The following is a 16,696-nucleotide window of genomic DNA, read 5'->3' on the forward strand; positions in this document are numbered from 1 at the left end:
TCACAAAAACAAACTTTTTTTTCACAGATACTTCATTTAAGAATTGAATGCTTCTTTTTGTAAATTTATTGGGGTGTAAAAGCGTTGACCGAAGTACATTTTGTATGAAGCGCGGAAGCGCTTCATTCTAAAAATGTGCGCACGGTCAACGCTTTTACAACCCTATAAAGTTACAAAAAGAAGCATTCAATACTTATAATTACATTTTTTAGCTATGATCATGAAAACACGAATTTAATATATTTTTTTATTTAATTCACCTGTGCACTTTATTGTTGGACCACGTGTTATCATGAATGAAAAGTTGTAATGAGCATTGCAACTGCTTACGGAATAACATGTGATGTGCAGTTAGCCAATCAGAATAAAGTATTATAATGAAACATACATCTAATGTAATTATTAAGTAATCAACCGTTCATAACCAACTTTCTAGCAATGAATTTTCATAATTTGTTTATGCTTTTATCAGTTTATCTCAAGTTGTACATGTTAAGACAGATTTATTCATATTGTTTTTCCCCTTGCGAATATTGATTGGTTAACAGTATCCCATAAGCATGATGTTAATTTATGAACTGAATCAAACTTTTTCATCTTGAGATTTTTCAGTAGAGTTTAACATAAAGGTTTCCAGATTGATTGCTAATCATTTAAGACCTTACACAATGTATAAATTAAATGTGAATTATAAACATATGAAAAAATGAAATCATTGTAAATATCTAAGAGGCTATCAGTTTTTTTATCGGTACTGCTAAAAGGCTACAGTTTGAAAACAACTTAACTAAGATTATTGTGTATTTGACACCTTCATAGACTTTGTATAACAAGTAACATACCCTATCTCTGCCTATAGGAAGCGGGTCCCTGCTATACAGATTCTTTCTACCATCAAACACCGGTTTCTGTCCATTAAATATCTTCTGACTGTAGGCTGTTACCATAGTCTCAACAATCTCTCTGTAAAAACAAGGATCATTATAATGAATATGATTTTTTTTAATGCCACTTTTGGGCTTTTTCGTGGCAGCTAGTTTTAATTGCGGAGGAAGCTGCAGTGCCCAGCGAAAACCACCCACCTCTGATAGGATAACTGACAAACCTAGTCAATTAAGATTGGAGTCGAGTGCCCCTGCACGAGTGGGGTTTCCAACTCACAACCTCATTGTTAACTGAATAGTGATTACAGTAGTAACTAATGAGACCAATCGACCATAGAGGCCCCTATAATGAATATGTAACATATTGTTCATTTTCAATGATGATCTGCTCACCAAATCAATACTATTTTCTCCTACTGTATGTTTATTATTATTCATGTGATACCAATTTTCATTGATTTCATTAGTTCAGGTGAACCAAAAAATTTACATGTTTAATGAATTACACATTATCTATGGACTTTGTCTTAGATGGACACCACAGGGAAAGAGACCAAGAGGACACCCAAAAACAAGATGGGGGAGGACAATAGAGAATGAATTAAAAGACCTATCATGACATGGGGAGAGGCAGAAACAATGGCAAAGAACCGACCAGAGAGGCGAGGACTTGTGTTAACCTTATGCTAAAAAGTATGGGCTTTGTATTCAAAGATTGTCAAACCATGAAATCATATATCCCTGAAAATGCATGATCTTCTCATTTCACAAATTTAAATGAATCCAGGGTATTCAACAATCAGCATCAACTTAGATAAGTGTCAAAGCTCTGATAATGCCAGAAAAATAATGATGCAAATATTAACAAAAGTGATTTGTTTGTAGATTAATGCTTTCTTAACATCCAGTGGCAATTATTACATTCATATTTACGTGAAGAAACAATTAATAATCATGCAATAGACAGGATCTGTAAAGCGGAACGGTATGGGATATTTTTGATTATAGGAATGTGAATACAAAGTATTGTGTATTTTGATTCAGTAAGGCAAAACTATTCAACCTCCTGGTAACAGATTTATCTACTTACCTGTTGACCCTGCGTGGACATTTATCTGGTGTAATGGCTATATCATAATGGTGTATAACTCCTTTTGGTATGCGGACCTGGAAGTGATTGGCCCGTAGTAAGATTGGTTTGCCGTCAGTTCCATGGTTGGGTCTGGCTGGTGATATAAAATCTGCCCTTGGAACTACTGGCTGTGGTGGTGGTAATTCGTGTAATTGGTGTGGTGGTACTGAAAATTCAAAAGTAATATATACATTTGTGTACTGTAAATTCAGAAATTATTTTTCAATTTTGAGAAAAATCCTGTTTAATTCATATAAATATTTCAAAAAGGGAGTTTAAATTATTATGTTTACAACTCTGTCGCATATTTCGCAATAATAAAAACCTCGCAATAATTTCTGAATTTACAGTATCTAATATAATTCTTCTAATAAAAAAAAAAGTTGGCACAACTACATTTGTATGGCATATACATGATTATGGATGATGCTGTAACACAGACTTCTAAAACTTTCCTTATCAAATTTATTTAGTTCAAGACATTTTTAGACATAAAACTAAGTTTAAGCAATAGACAGCATGGTCTCAGAACAGAATTTCATGATATTAATTCACCCATCAATAACCACGAAACGTCAAAAGAAAACTGTATGGATTGAATGATGCTTTCTGAATATTCAAAGGCAAATATTAGATGAATATTCATAGGCAAACTAGATGAATATTCGTAGGCAAATATTTGATGAATATTCATAGGCAAATATTAGATGAATATTCATAGGCAAATATTTGATGAATATTCATGACTTACCTTCAGGTTGCTGTATTGGGAATGGTGTGAATGGTATTGATGTTTGACCTACAAGAGAGATTAACATAATGTTAATATTTTCATAATGTTCAAACTAGAGAATAACAGACTTAAAACCAATATCATATCCCTTTCATTTAATTTTTATTTAAATGAAACGTACACTGAACATGCTTTACATATTACAGAATATTTTACATTTTGTAAATTCATACTCACACCAAAGGGTTCATCAAACTGAAAATTTACATTTACGACTAACTGTAAATAAGACAAAATACATCATGTACCCGGTACATATATGCCATTTTTTTTTAGGAATTAAGCAATATCAAATATCTTCTTCATGTATCATCTTCTTGTTTCTTACCATATGAAAACAATTCTAGAGAAGTAAGAAAAATTCTGCAGAGTGATAAAGTTTTTTTAGTTGACTATCCACTTTTGCTATTAGCATGTTAGGTATATGTAATATTGTTTTCCTATGCACAGAATGAATACAGACACACTAACATTCTTGTCCAAATACCTTCTAACAATAACTGACATCAATGATTGTGCACATTTGGGGTAACTTTTATAGTGATGTGAATATTAATTGTACATGTATGTAGGATGGTGAATCATTCATAAGGGCTGTTCCAGAAAATACTATCACCCCCACCTCCATTAGGGTGGTTGTATTTGAAATACCAAAATGCAAAGGGAGCGTTGTTCCAATTTATTTTATTTCTGTGGGTGGTGGGGTTTTTTAAAATATGCCGTCCCTGAGGGGGACATTTTTAGTATTTTCTAGAACAGCCCTAAGGAATTATGGGTAATATAATACATGAAAACACAAATAGCTATCTCTTCATGGCATTCATTCCTGTATATAAATCATGTATATATATATCTACACTAAATGAACACAACACCAAATGTCTACTAAGGCAAAACAAAAACAGCCAAGCGTAAAATATGCAACCAAAATAAATAAAATCCAATTCTAAAGAGGTCCTGGTATAAAATTACACACAAACACACTATGTATAATTGTTATTGATAAAAAAAAATGTTTTGTGAATATTTATTAGTGAGAACACCTTTTTGCTGTGACTATAAAAGTAATGCTTAAGTTCTCATGACTTGAATGCGGTTTGTTGTAATTTTGTATGCATAGTTGTGACTATTATTTTCATGTGAAATAAGTCGAAATTTTGAAACATATTTTTGAGAATTTTATTAAGTATAGGCAGGGGAGGATATTACATAATTTGTTTGAGAAGTTGAAACATACAACCATGACAACTGTTTTTAACTTTATACAAAATCTTAGTATTATTAGTAAACGCAAGTATTGAATATAAATCTAGTACTTCTGTTATTCATGTTATTAGTATATGATGTATTTTGTAGTTGTGCATTCATATTAACGTTACATGATTAAAATTAATAAATAACATATTATAATACAAATGTGACAAGATCAGAAATTTGACTATTACAGAATGGGGTAACATGTTTAATCATTCTGATACATGTGGTCAATACATTTGTTTCATCAAAAGGTGATAGATGGATTTTTCATCAGATTTGAAAAAAATCTTATTTTTTCCAATTTTTACAAATTGTTTGTACACATATTGCAAACTTTAACCTACATGTATATTTCTTCAGAACCAATTTACAAAATTGTAAAAGTATAACGTACATCCATACGCTGTGCAGTTTTTTTTCTTTTAATTTATTCATTTTTAGTATGTTTTTATTTTAAGGAGCCATTTTTCTATATTTTTTGTAATAACTTCCGTTCGTTCAAAATTTAGGTTCTATGGTGACTTTATAAACTTTAACAGCACTTCCTCCTCAACTCAAATCCTTAACCCCTTTAAAATGACAACTTTGAGAAGAAACTGACAATAAGAAATACTTTTGTATACTGTACGTACCATTGAGTTGTTGGTTCATAATACTGGATATACCTTTAATAAAGAAAAAATGTCGTCAGTCGATTTGTGTTCGGCAAAATCGTGCTGGATTTTTTTATTTAAAAGTTTCATTCCATCTTACTACAAAGTTTTTTTCAAATGCTTTATTATGGTTATATAGAGAATACCAAATCTCTAAAAAAAAAAATGAATTGTCCAGGATATTTTTATTATTGGACATGGGTGTGGGCACTGTGGGGGTAGTTTAAACGTCTTTTTTGTCCTACATTTATGCTTTCAGAAAAACTTTGCCCATCATAGATAATTAAGGAAGAGACTTTCTAATTTTTTTGTATAATTGGAAGATTTTCACTTTTTGTACACCAAGGCCTAAAAATGTTCATTATCATATTTAGCCTGAAACTGTTGATATTTTGCAAATCAGCTACAGTGTACCATAATGAAATAAAATTTTGCATGTAGGTCAGTGGCTGTCTTTTGCCAGAAATTTTTCCCTAATAAGGTTTATTATAGGAAGTTTTAAGGCCCATCAATGGACGTGGAGTTTATCTAGATCTAGAGAAATATTCTGTTTTTTCTGGCAAGAAACATTTTTTTTAAAGAAAAAACAAAAATAAGTATTTCATAATCATAGTTGATAAATAATCATTGATAATCACAAAATGAATTCTTATCATGCAATTTAAAAAAAAATTGTTCTTTCTTTAACATGTCTAAGGATTAAATTTATACCAGAAGTTAGATGGAATGATTTTTTTACACTGTTGCATTCTATATACAATTCTTAGTGTCAATTTTGCTGTAACTCATTTGCAAGTCTGTATCATGGTTGTTTTATATATATTTAGTTTTCACAAGAGTGTACTATTTCCTTAATTTTTATAATGTTTAAATTGATTCCTTTATATATATTACATAAATGATGAACTTTCACACTACAGTACAGGCTAAAACACAGCTTCAACACTAAACCAAAAGTTTGAACTTTATTAAAAGGAAATTCAACTGTTGCATTCTGGGAGTTCAAACAAATCTAATTACATGCAAGTGTGAATGAATAATGAGATGAGGTTTAGAATTAAATAGTTAAGTCAAAGTGGAATTATCTTGTGCATATCGAGTCACACTCTGTGTTTGAAGTTGTACAATGATATTGGTATGAACAAGAATCAACACAAAAAGCATTCCCTTCAACTACTTAAACAGACAAAATAAATCAAATTTTATTAACTGGAGAATTAAAACTGTTTTGGGTTGCCGATTCCACTCTTACATGTATTACACAAGGCTTGAAAAAAACATTGTGTTCTGCTTACACTACTCATCTTTCTTTTCAGTCCTAGCACAAAAAAATGTCATGTTTAAACAAGTCGCTAAGTCACCTATTTGAACGAGAAAACAATTGGAATTTTTTTTTTGCTTATATACTGAACCTAATTTTTTTCCAGCAAGTAATTGATTCTTTTTAGAAACATCAGTTCATAAGTATCAAGGTGCATTTATTATCTCAGACCATGTGTACATTTTTTGGGAATATTTAAAAAAAAGTCTTTTAATACATTGGCAAATAATAATTACTTATAATGCAACAGTGTAAACGACCAGCACCTCTTTAATTATATTAGTAATAGCACTGTAAGCTTAACACCAAGCGAGATTCGTCATTGTTGTCTTAATATCATACAATTTCATACTGCAGTTTTCTTTTTCCAACTAAATAAGATAGCATTACGTGCTTTTCAAATTTTGGTTTCTATGGCTCATTTACAAGTCAAACAATAGCCAAGGACAACACAAGAAATACTTGAACATATCTTAATTTTCCGAACAAATAGATAGGTAAGAATAACATCTAATATACATTAATATACATTTAAAAAAAAAAAATAAAAAAAAATCTTATTTACAAAAAAAAAATTCTAATACATTTTTTTAAAGGTGCCTTTATCAAACATGTAGGCGAGGAGAGCTATCTTATTTAGTTTGGAAAAGAAAACTGCATTATAACACAAAATGTGACTTGGGTTTATATCCTCAAGGTGTTTTTGTTTGTATAAAAAGCAGATGCAAGTTGCAGCGCAATGTTCCTTTTCAGGTCATTTTTAAACATGCAGTAATTATCATTATAATACACATAGCTTCTTAAGAAACCTATTACATGTAATGGACTTCTTGTTTTTTGCAATTAAGGATGAAATGCATGCATCATTTTAATACCCACATATATATTGTACAGTAGTTAATTCACTTGTACAAATACAAACATCATAATAATTGCGACATACATCGTACTGTAAAAATTGTTTATCAATGCAGTTGTACAATTATAGATTTCATAGTATAAAAATATTCATTTATCATTTGATTTGTATAAACTATTCCATTGTATTCATGCTTGCAAGTAGAATTATACACGTCAGACCAAATAAAATTATATGATTGTGTGGTTCAAGGGATGTATCCTGAAAAAAAGAAGGGATGTAGGTCTGTATTTTTTGGGTGGAGATTATCAAAATCTGGGAAGAAAATCATGTTTCCACCAAAACATGGCTGTACAGGATTTTCACCATTTCCTGTATGTTTAGTTGTAAAATAAATAGGCACTTTAATTGTAAAGCTAATATTGTTAAGTCTGTTCAGAATTGGTTACATTATAAACCGTAGTGGATACTTCTATTTGAAATTCAGATGATGTCATTCAATTTAATGATTGAAATCACATTTCACAGAATCATGAGAGTGGGATTGTTCAAAATTACTTTTTTAAGAAAAAGAACAAAGGTACTATAAACTAGGGCAACGGGGCCTTTTATAGCTGACTATGCGGTATGAGCTTTGCTCTTTGTTGAAGGCCTTACAGTGACTTATACAGTGTTCCAGCTAGGTTTTCAAAAGGGCAGGGTGCCAATCCTGAAAAAGGGCATTTAACGCGCGATATGATAATATGAAAAGGGCATATTTTAATAAAAGATGTTAATCAAACATTTGTGTTTATTCGTTGAATCACAGGTTATACAAGAACAACATCTTTAGCCCATATAGAACTCTATCTTTCTACTTTTAAGGCTGAAAAACTTGTCAAGCAGCTTGTCACACAAGTTTTTTTTATCATTGCTTGGCACAGTTGAACTTTATATGCAGTATGTTTTGAAAGGAGATCTGTTTCATACTGTTTCTATGGTCTACCACATTTTACCAGTTTCACCTTTCTACCCCTGCTGTGCTTGATGGCAATACAGCACAAAACAGCTGTGCTCAGTAAATTCACAATTTTAGGATATAAAGCAACAGTGAAAAATAGTAAAGTAAAGAATACAGAAAAAGATGACCAAGGCACCCTACCAACACTGCTACTAAGACCCTCTTTAACTTTTCCCATAACTCAAAATAAATACCTAAACATATATATTCTTAAGCAAGAAGTATGGAGACACATTTTAGAATATGTAAATGGGTTACTCAATGCTAGGAAAAAAATCAGATTGAGTTATCTTTCTTTATTCGGGTGTGCTCCCTCTTTGGAGGATTATAAACAGTACGTAAATATGATGTAAATATGATCACAATATGGCGGCCGATTTTTTGTTATTTTCGTATCAAAAATGAAGGCAGTCAATGACAAATACGTCTGAATTTTCTGTTTATTTTACAGAAAACCAGTAAAACAATGTCTTCAACGAGTTTATAATGGTTTTCCAACTTTCTGTCATTACGTTTCTTCCATGAAACTACGGTAAACATCGCAAATTGTGCCCAAGTTGTTGTATGCACATTTCTTCAAAGATAATTGCCGACTGACCGATTCTATTTGAACGAATTAATGTTGATGATCATTAATGACCCATCCGATAAACGGATTACCTATAACAACAGATTATGACACCAGTTGTAACCATTGATTAGCTTGGGGTGGTAAACAAAGTCATAATCTTTTCCCCAGGTAAAATTTAGTAATTAGCGTATCATATCAATACGCAAATTAATATGCAATCGATCTTCAAAAAAGGCAGGGCGCCCAGGAAACTGTAAAAAGGGCACAGGGCGCCACTCGGAAAAGGGCGGGCGCCGCGCCCTCTGAAAACGGCCTAGCTGGAACACTGCTTATAGTTGTTAATGTCTGTGTCATTTTGGTCTTTTGTGGATAGTTGTCTCATTGGCAATCATACCACATCTTCTTTTTTATAAGTCTGGTAACTGGAACCATACATTTTTTTTTTCATTTTACAGTAATTCTTATCACAAAGAATTTTTTTTAAAAACTGTTTACATCCAAACTGAATATCCTACATTTGTACATGTAGTAGATCACTTCAAATTTCTGATTTTTTTTTTATTCACATGTATATTCATGTTAATAACATTAGTAATTTAAAAGACTAATTCTTTAAATTTGCATTTAATCTTTAAAGGAAAAATCAGTTCATGTAACAATGATAATAAATATTGATTAGCTTTTTTTCCAGGTATCAGACTCCTCTTTAGGTTCATCATAACCTTTTGGCTAACATGGACGTATTTACACCAACACTTATACTCCGAGTACAGAAAAACCTGTGCACCTGCGAAAATCGGCAGGGCTGGACCTAGACAAATTAATTTTAGATGCATTTTATGTTTCAGAAAATTATAAACTTTTCTGGATTTTGCCTTTTCTTTTTTTTTTTCATTCATGCAGAAGGTGCAAAAATAACTAAGTTGGGAAAACGTTTGAGAAGCTACCCTCAGATAATTGATGTTGTGAGTAATTGATTTAAATGGACAACAGATGGACAATAGACACCTGTAAACATTTACTAAACAATAGGTGATTTAAACTGTGTAACTGAGTGGAATGTATCAAATGAAACTTGTGTGTTTGTTTATTTTGCTATCTTATGCAGACTTGAAAAAAATGCACGTCAAAATCCAGGTTTAATATTCATTAATTTTCTGTAACATACACTTCATATAACTTTTATATACCTACATGTAGGTCCCGCCATGTCTTAAAACTTTCCTAGATGCATTAGTTTGTCTGTACTAATAGTAAATTTGTGGATGTGAAAACAGCCATATTTTTCAATTCCTTCAGATGAACCTTAAAGAATATTGTATTAAAAAGCAAGACATTTATCAAAAGCACACCAGGATCCTTGAAAATAAAACCCAGAATAAATAGTTGGTAAGAACTGACATATTATTTCAGACCAACAACGAACAATTCTTATATTTTCATAAAAAACAACATTCAGCCGATATGCTGATCAGAACAGGTAGCAGATTTAGAAAAGACTGTTCGCAAGAGTTCAAAGATATTTTTGATTTTTTCTGATTTGAAGGAAAAACAACTGTTGCTTTCGCTTGTCATAATATCAAAATCGGTAAAATTTAATGGACCAGAAATTTCTGGAACGTTCGATTTACATTCTCCGGAAATTCGGGTCTGCCAAATTTTACCGATTTTAATATTTTATATTCACCGGAAGTGACGTTTCTTCGGTAATTGTGGAAAATTTCTTTGAAACAAAATAAATACTTGCCCACTTCAAATGGAATCGTATCTTATTTTATCATTTCTTATGGATATTTCTGGAAATATTCTATATCAAATATTCAATAAGCACAAAAAAGGTAGGACTTTGTAATACCGTAAAAAAAATTGAACCAGCAATGAAAATTTCATGTCAAAAAAAGGTCTCAAAATTTGCTCTCAAACTCCAGACGTAAAAAATGGCTTCAGTATTATGACGCCTTAGGAAGGTGTCCCACAAATAAATAAAAATAGCCTTGCCATACGTCATAATTATTTGGACTAGCCCTAACCCTTACCATACACATAAAACAGGTTCAAATTATGCGAGCGTAGAATAATATACAAATCTTCAGAACAGGATCTTCTTAATACATTTCCTTTACTGTTACAGTTAATATGTGGGTTGGACATTAGAATGACAGGGGTAACACCATGCTGTGATTTTGCTTATCAAACAGAACAGTAGCCTCTTTGATCATGTTGATTTACTTCTTTTATAAATCTGATAAACACAGGATAGAAACGTTCTTAAAATCAGAAAAAAAACAGCCTTGAACTCTTGTTTAGTGGCTTTTTCGACCTGACAATCATAAAACGTCATCTTTACGAGAGCAAATTATCAAACATTTTAAAAATCCTTAATTGACCTTTTTAATTTCAACAAAAATCAACATGTTCATAACAAAAGAACATAATAATTCGTGTTTTTTAAAATGGCGTGGGGCAAAGTTCTTTGATTGCTAAACGTTACACAGTTCATTTCACGGAACAAATTGTGGTACCTGGAATTGGAAACATTTTGGCATTGGTATAATTCTCGATACTATTCAAAGCCTAAAAGGCTTTATGAAAAGTTATTTTCTATCTGGCGACTCTTCACTCGCTGTTTCCGAAAGAAAATGGCTGCCGTAGTAAAAAAATTACGCCATCTGGTGAGAATAAATTGATTAGTTTTGTTGTCTCCCCTTTTCGGGTGAGAAAAATAAACGAAGAGTTTTCAATTGCTTATTTTAGATATTAACCATTATTGATCATTATTATTACAGATCATTATATTTTATTTTACATGTACATCTTTGGACATTTTCACGGTTCATCGATTGATTGCTTGATTTACACTGAGAATAGAGATTAGGGGCAAAAATCTTGAGCAAGCAAAAATACAAGGGATAGAATCACTCGGGAGACTTAATTCACATGGACCTCAAAAGTATATATATAGAATATTATCTGACATTCTAAAATATGTAAAAAGATAACAATGGTAAAAAAGTATAAATAATTAAAATTATTATTTAGAAAATGAGTGGCATACAAACTTAAAGAATACAAAAATGAATTACCCCCCCCCCCCCCCCCCCCAAAAAAAAAGTCATTGCCAAAATAAAGATAAATCCAGATGTCTATTACACTAACTACATGTAGCATGATATTCACAGACAAGTGTCTCAGCTACAGATCTGTGACTACTATCATATGTAATAGAAATCCAGCGTAAAAGTACTTTAAATTCAGTCTGAGAATTATAAAAATCGTCACGACGAGTCTTAGAAAAAGACACTACAGTAGGCATTTTGTATTTCTATATCAAGTTTCAACGTTATATATTATTTTATAAACCCAGAAAATGATGTGCATCATCGAGTTTTATAGAGAACTAATTCAATATTAATATTTATCAATATTGATTCCAAAACGAAAGAGATGAATGCATTAATTATTTTTTTCTATTTTCAGTTATAGTTAAACGAGCCAAAGTTGTATGCCTAATTTTACAAAAATCTGTGACATAGCTCATTTGTTGTATTTGGCAACATGCCACTGGAAACCCATCTCAAAAACAGTTGTTGCAATGGAAATTTTCTTATCTATGTTTTTATTAACCGTCCGCGACTCAGTGGCGATGAAGCCCTCGCATGGTCGGAATGGTAATCTGACGCGGTACATAGCCTTGTATTTTTTTCGTATTGAACACTAATAGAATGTATGCTAAACTGACAGCACCAAATACGAAATCCATTTCCGTTTTAATGGCAAATATATGATTAATTGGTTGGTGTTGTTCAACATCCAGTGGCAACTATTTCATAGACGAGACAAGACTAACAATGCATTCAATGATATGTAGGTTCTGCAAAGTGGTTCGATGGGAATGAAAGGCGAGCATTTATACCATTACCGAAAAAATAAGGAAATAGTGGATCAGGACAGAACTTATCCGTCGCAACAGTTAACGCACAGAGAACGGTTGCGCCTATTCCAAGCGATTACTACTGATTATTTAAATCCACACAATAAATTGGACTCAAATAGGAAATAAGAAAATCAATAGAATCACCGAAAGCACTAAATTTTTGAAAAAAATCGGTATTAAAAATATCTTTGAGATTTTTAATAAAACGCCACTAACTCTGTGTTTTTGTTAGATGTATTTCTATTTGTATCTATCTGATGAGTTAAGATGTTTTCAACTGATTTTTATAGTTCGTTCCTATGTTGTACTGTTATACCACTGTCCCGGGTTAGGGGAGGATTGGGATCCCGCTAACATGTTTAAACCCCACCACATTCTGTATGTATGTGCCTGTCCCAAGTCAGGAGCCTGTTATTCAGTGGTTGTCGTTTGTTGATGTGTTATTTATTTGTTTTTCGTTCATTTTTTGTGCATAAATTAGGCCGTTAGTTTTCTGGTATAAATTGTTTTAAATTTGTCATTTCGGGGCATTTTATAGCTAACTATGCGGTATGGGGTTTGCTCATTGTTGAAGGCCGTACGGTGACCTAAAGTTGTAAATTGCTGTGTCAATTGGTCTCTTGTGGAGAGTTGTCTCATTGGCAATCATAACACACGGTTTTAAAAAAAAATATTGAATGAGCTTTACAAATGAACAAAACTTACGAAACTATTCCCCGTACGATTGAGAACAAAATCAAGATGCATCAACCTATGCTGTCTAAACTGATATCAGACCTATTTTTAAAAATCACTTTTATTAATGGAAGTTCACACAACCAAACCATGGAGAACTACCAACTTGTGTTTTGTAAATTGTTTTGTTATATTAATGAGGCTAGTTTCAAATTGTAAAATTGAGAATGGAAATGGGGAATGTGTCAAAGAGACAACAACCCGACCATTGAAAAAACAACAGCAGAAGGTCACTAACAGGTCTTCAATGTAGCGAGACATTCCCGCACCCGGAGGCGTCCTTCACTGGCCCCTAAACAAATATATACTAGTTCAGTGATAATGAACGCCATACTAATTTCCGAATTGTACACAAGAAACTAAAATTAAAAAAATACTAGACTAACAAAGGCCAGAGGCTCCTTGGGACAGGCGCAAAAATGCGGCGGGGTTAAACATGTTTATGAGATCTCAACCCTCCCCCTATACCTCTAGCCAATGTAGAAAAGTAAATGCATAACAATACGCACATTTAAAATTCAATTCAAGAGAAGTCCGAGTCTGATGTCAGAAGATGTAACCAAAGAAAATAAACAAAATGACAATAATACATAAATAACAACAGACTACTAGCAGTTAACTGACATGCCAGCTCCAGACTTCAATTAAACTGATTGAAAGATTATGATTTCATCATATGAATATCAGGCACAATCCTCCCCGTTAGAGGTTTAGTATCATACCATCATAACATATATGAGAAGAACATAACCCGTGTCATGCCAACAACTGGTTTTTTTAATAAATGTGTTTAGTTCCGATGCAAAGACCTTATAAGTGAATCAATATTAACGCCAAAATAAGCAATCTTTAGTGACCTGACAACAGTATCGTAACTATATCCCTTCTTGATAAGTCTATTTAAAGGTTTTGTTAGATTCTGAGGTGAATACTGACATTTTTGTGCTTTATAAAGAATATTTCCATAAAAAATTGGATGTGAAATACCTGAACGTATAAGAAGTCTGCATGTTGAGCTATATTTACGAATGATGTCCTTACACCGATGATAAAATTTAGTAAATGTTTTGACTAGTTTGTGATATCGAAAACCCTGGTGTAATAATTTTTCAGTAATACACAAATTTCTCTCGTTAAAATCTAAAACATTGTTACATACACGAGCGAATCGTACAAGTTGAGATATATAAACACCGTAAGATGGTGACAATGGAACGTCACCATCTAAAAATAGATAATTAACTATAGGAAATGAAAAATCATCTCTTTTATCATAAATTTTAGTATTAAGCTTTCCGTTAGTGATATAGATATCAAGATCGAGGAAAGGGCAGTGGTCATTGTTAGTTTTAGCTTTATTTAAAGTAAGTTCAACAGGATAACTTTCTTTAGTATATATACTGAAGTCGTCATTATTGAGAGCCAAAATGTCATCCAAATATCTAAAAGTATTATTAAATTTGTTTATGAGATGCTGTTTCGATGGGTCTTTGCTGATTTTTGTCATAAATTGTAACTCATAACAATACAAAAACAGGTCCGCAATAAGTGGTGCACAGTTAGTCCCCATTGGAATTCCAATAACCTGACGATATACGGAATCTCCAAAGCGAACAAAAATGTTATCTAGTAAAAATTCAAGGGCATATATAGTATCAAAGCATGTCAAATTGACATAGTTTTTTTTATTGCTACTAAAAAATGACCTAAAAGAGATTGAACATATATATTCGCATTCTGACTTTTTAAATGCCCATTTAATTAGATGGGTGATTTTTTTCTTAATGAGAATGTGAGGCAATGTGGTATACAGGGTAGAAAAATCAAAACTTTGAACAGATTCAAAATCACCAATATAAAAGCATGCAATTTATCAAGTACTTCCAACGAGTTCTTGACACTCCAAAAGTAATTAATTCCACTATTTTCGAAGGCCTTATTTGAACAATTTATAATCAGGTTTTTGATTGTACCAAGTGTACTGGTAAGAAGAATAGACGATTTAGTAGTGGAACAATGGCTTGAAGACGAAATAAATCTATATTTGTAAGGTGTTTTGTGTAGCTTCGGAAGCCAATACATAGTAGGGACTTTCATTGTATTCGGTTCTGCTTGTAAAGCGGTAGCTAAAAGTTTATGTTTGTTACAGATGTCGATTTCTGAAAATGGAGTCAGTTGGAATGTTGGTGAATTGGTAATTTCTTTTTTCAGAACCTCAATGTAAAATTTACGTCAAACAATAATAATATTATTAGCAGCTTTATCGGCCGGGACAAAAACAAATTCCTTGGCTAGTTCTTTTAGTCTATGTTTGATACAAGAAATATGTTTATTGTGGTTATTTTTAATAATAAAATGTTCTTTAAAATGTTGAATACGTATATCAACTATGTTCATTACTGAATTAAAGAAAGAGTCCAAAGATTTTTTGTCAGCTTTTTAAACTGTTTAAGCTGCTGTTGGTTGTTTGGAATCTATGAAATCGCGAATCGCGAAGATTCTGCACGTACCAAAAAGATTGTAGAAATGTGCAGGCTTGGTTCAAACCTTTGAATACAGAAATCATCTAATTACATACATTTTTATAGTAAAAAAAATTAAGGACCAAATGCAAGATCCTCATATGCAATTTTGTTGAGATCTTGTATGCGATAGGAACAGTTTTACTCGTTCTAAAATTGGTCGGTACTTTAGCAAAGAAATAACAGATATGACAACCGATTAAGCCCAGATAAAAGACCACATTCATTCAAGATGTGAAAATAGTTTGTTTTTATGGTGTACTGTTACACTTCTGTCCCTGGTTATGGGGAGGATTAGGATTTCAAACTAGTTTGACCCCGCCTCATTCTGTATGTGCCTGTCCAAAGTCAGTGTAATTCAGTGGTTGTCGATTGTTGATGTATATCATATTTTTTTTCATTCATCATAGAACATACATCGGGCCCTCGTTTGAATTCTTTTACATTTGATACTTTGGGACTTATATTGCTGACTATATGCGACAAGAGTTTTATTCGTTGTTGAAGACCGTACCATGATGATGACGTATAGTTTTTATTTCTTTGTCATTTTGTCTTTTGTGCATGGAGAGTTGTCTCATTAGCAATCATACCACATCTTCTATGCAATAAACTAGATATGAAGATACACTACGAAAATTAAACAATACCTATCGAGGATGAGGAGGACAGTTAGAAATGCACATAGATTTTACAGAGAAGACGACAAAAGATGATCATGAAAAGTTCTTTGGACGCATAAAATTAAGCAAGATCAGAGGGTTATTATTATAATCATAAACGAAATACTACAATTGAGTACATGAGTAATGTATTATGGTGTTTATAAAAGGAGATGAGGGGTTTATGCGGCAATAATAAACAACCAAACGACAAATAAATCAATCAAAAGGCATCTCTGTGCATTCCCCTAATTATATTTTAACAAGAAAAACACGACGGGTATCGTAAATTGGACATGATCTGCTGCATATCCAGGGCTAGACTTGCTACATGTCCCTTCCTAATTATTATTATTTTTTTCAATTTTGCCCC

General features: G+C 32.1%; 1 protein-coding gene across 16 annotated transcripts in view; it reads right to left on the reverse strand.

Annotated features, from left to right (window-relative positions):
- Positions 1–11,164, reverse strand: part of LOC139498081 (protein argonaute-2-like) — a 51,077-nt gene extending 39,913 nt beyond the window's left edge. For 4 of the 16 annotated variants that reach the window (XM_071286407.1, XM_071286409.1, XM_071286405.1 and 1 more), the window contains exons 1-5: positions 10,993–11,164; positions 4,699–4,731; positions 2,768–2,815; positions 1,975–2,182; positions 843–963 (exon numbers count right to left, since the gene is read on the reverse strand). In XM_071286407.1, the coding sequence (XP_071142508.1) occupies positions 843–963; positions 1,975–2,182; positions 2,768–2,815; positions 4,699–4,731; positions 10,993–11,008 (426 nt within the window). In that variant the 5' untranslated portion in view covers positions 11,009–11,164. The remainder of the gene's footprint in view (positions 1–842; positions 964–1,974; positions 2,183–2,767; positions 2,816–4,698; positions 4,732–10,992) is intronic. The other 12 variants (XM_071286412.1, XM_071286413.1, XM_071286410.1 and 9 more) reach the window with 4 other exon arrangements.
- Between the last annotated feature and the right edge of the window lie 5,532 nt (positions 11,165–16,696).

Source organism: Mytilus edulis, chromosome 12 (assembly GCF_963676685.1).
Source record: "Mytilus edulis chromosome 12, xbMytEdul2.2, whole genome shotgun sequence".
NCBI classification, from domain to species: domain Eukaryota; kingdom Metazoa; phylum Mollusca; class Bivalvia; order Mytilida; family Mytilidae; genus Mytilus; species Mytilus edulis.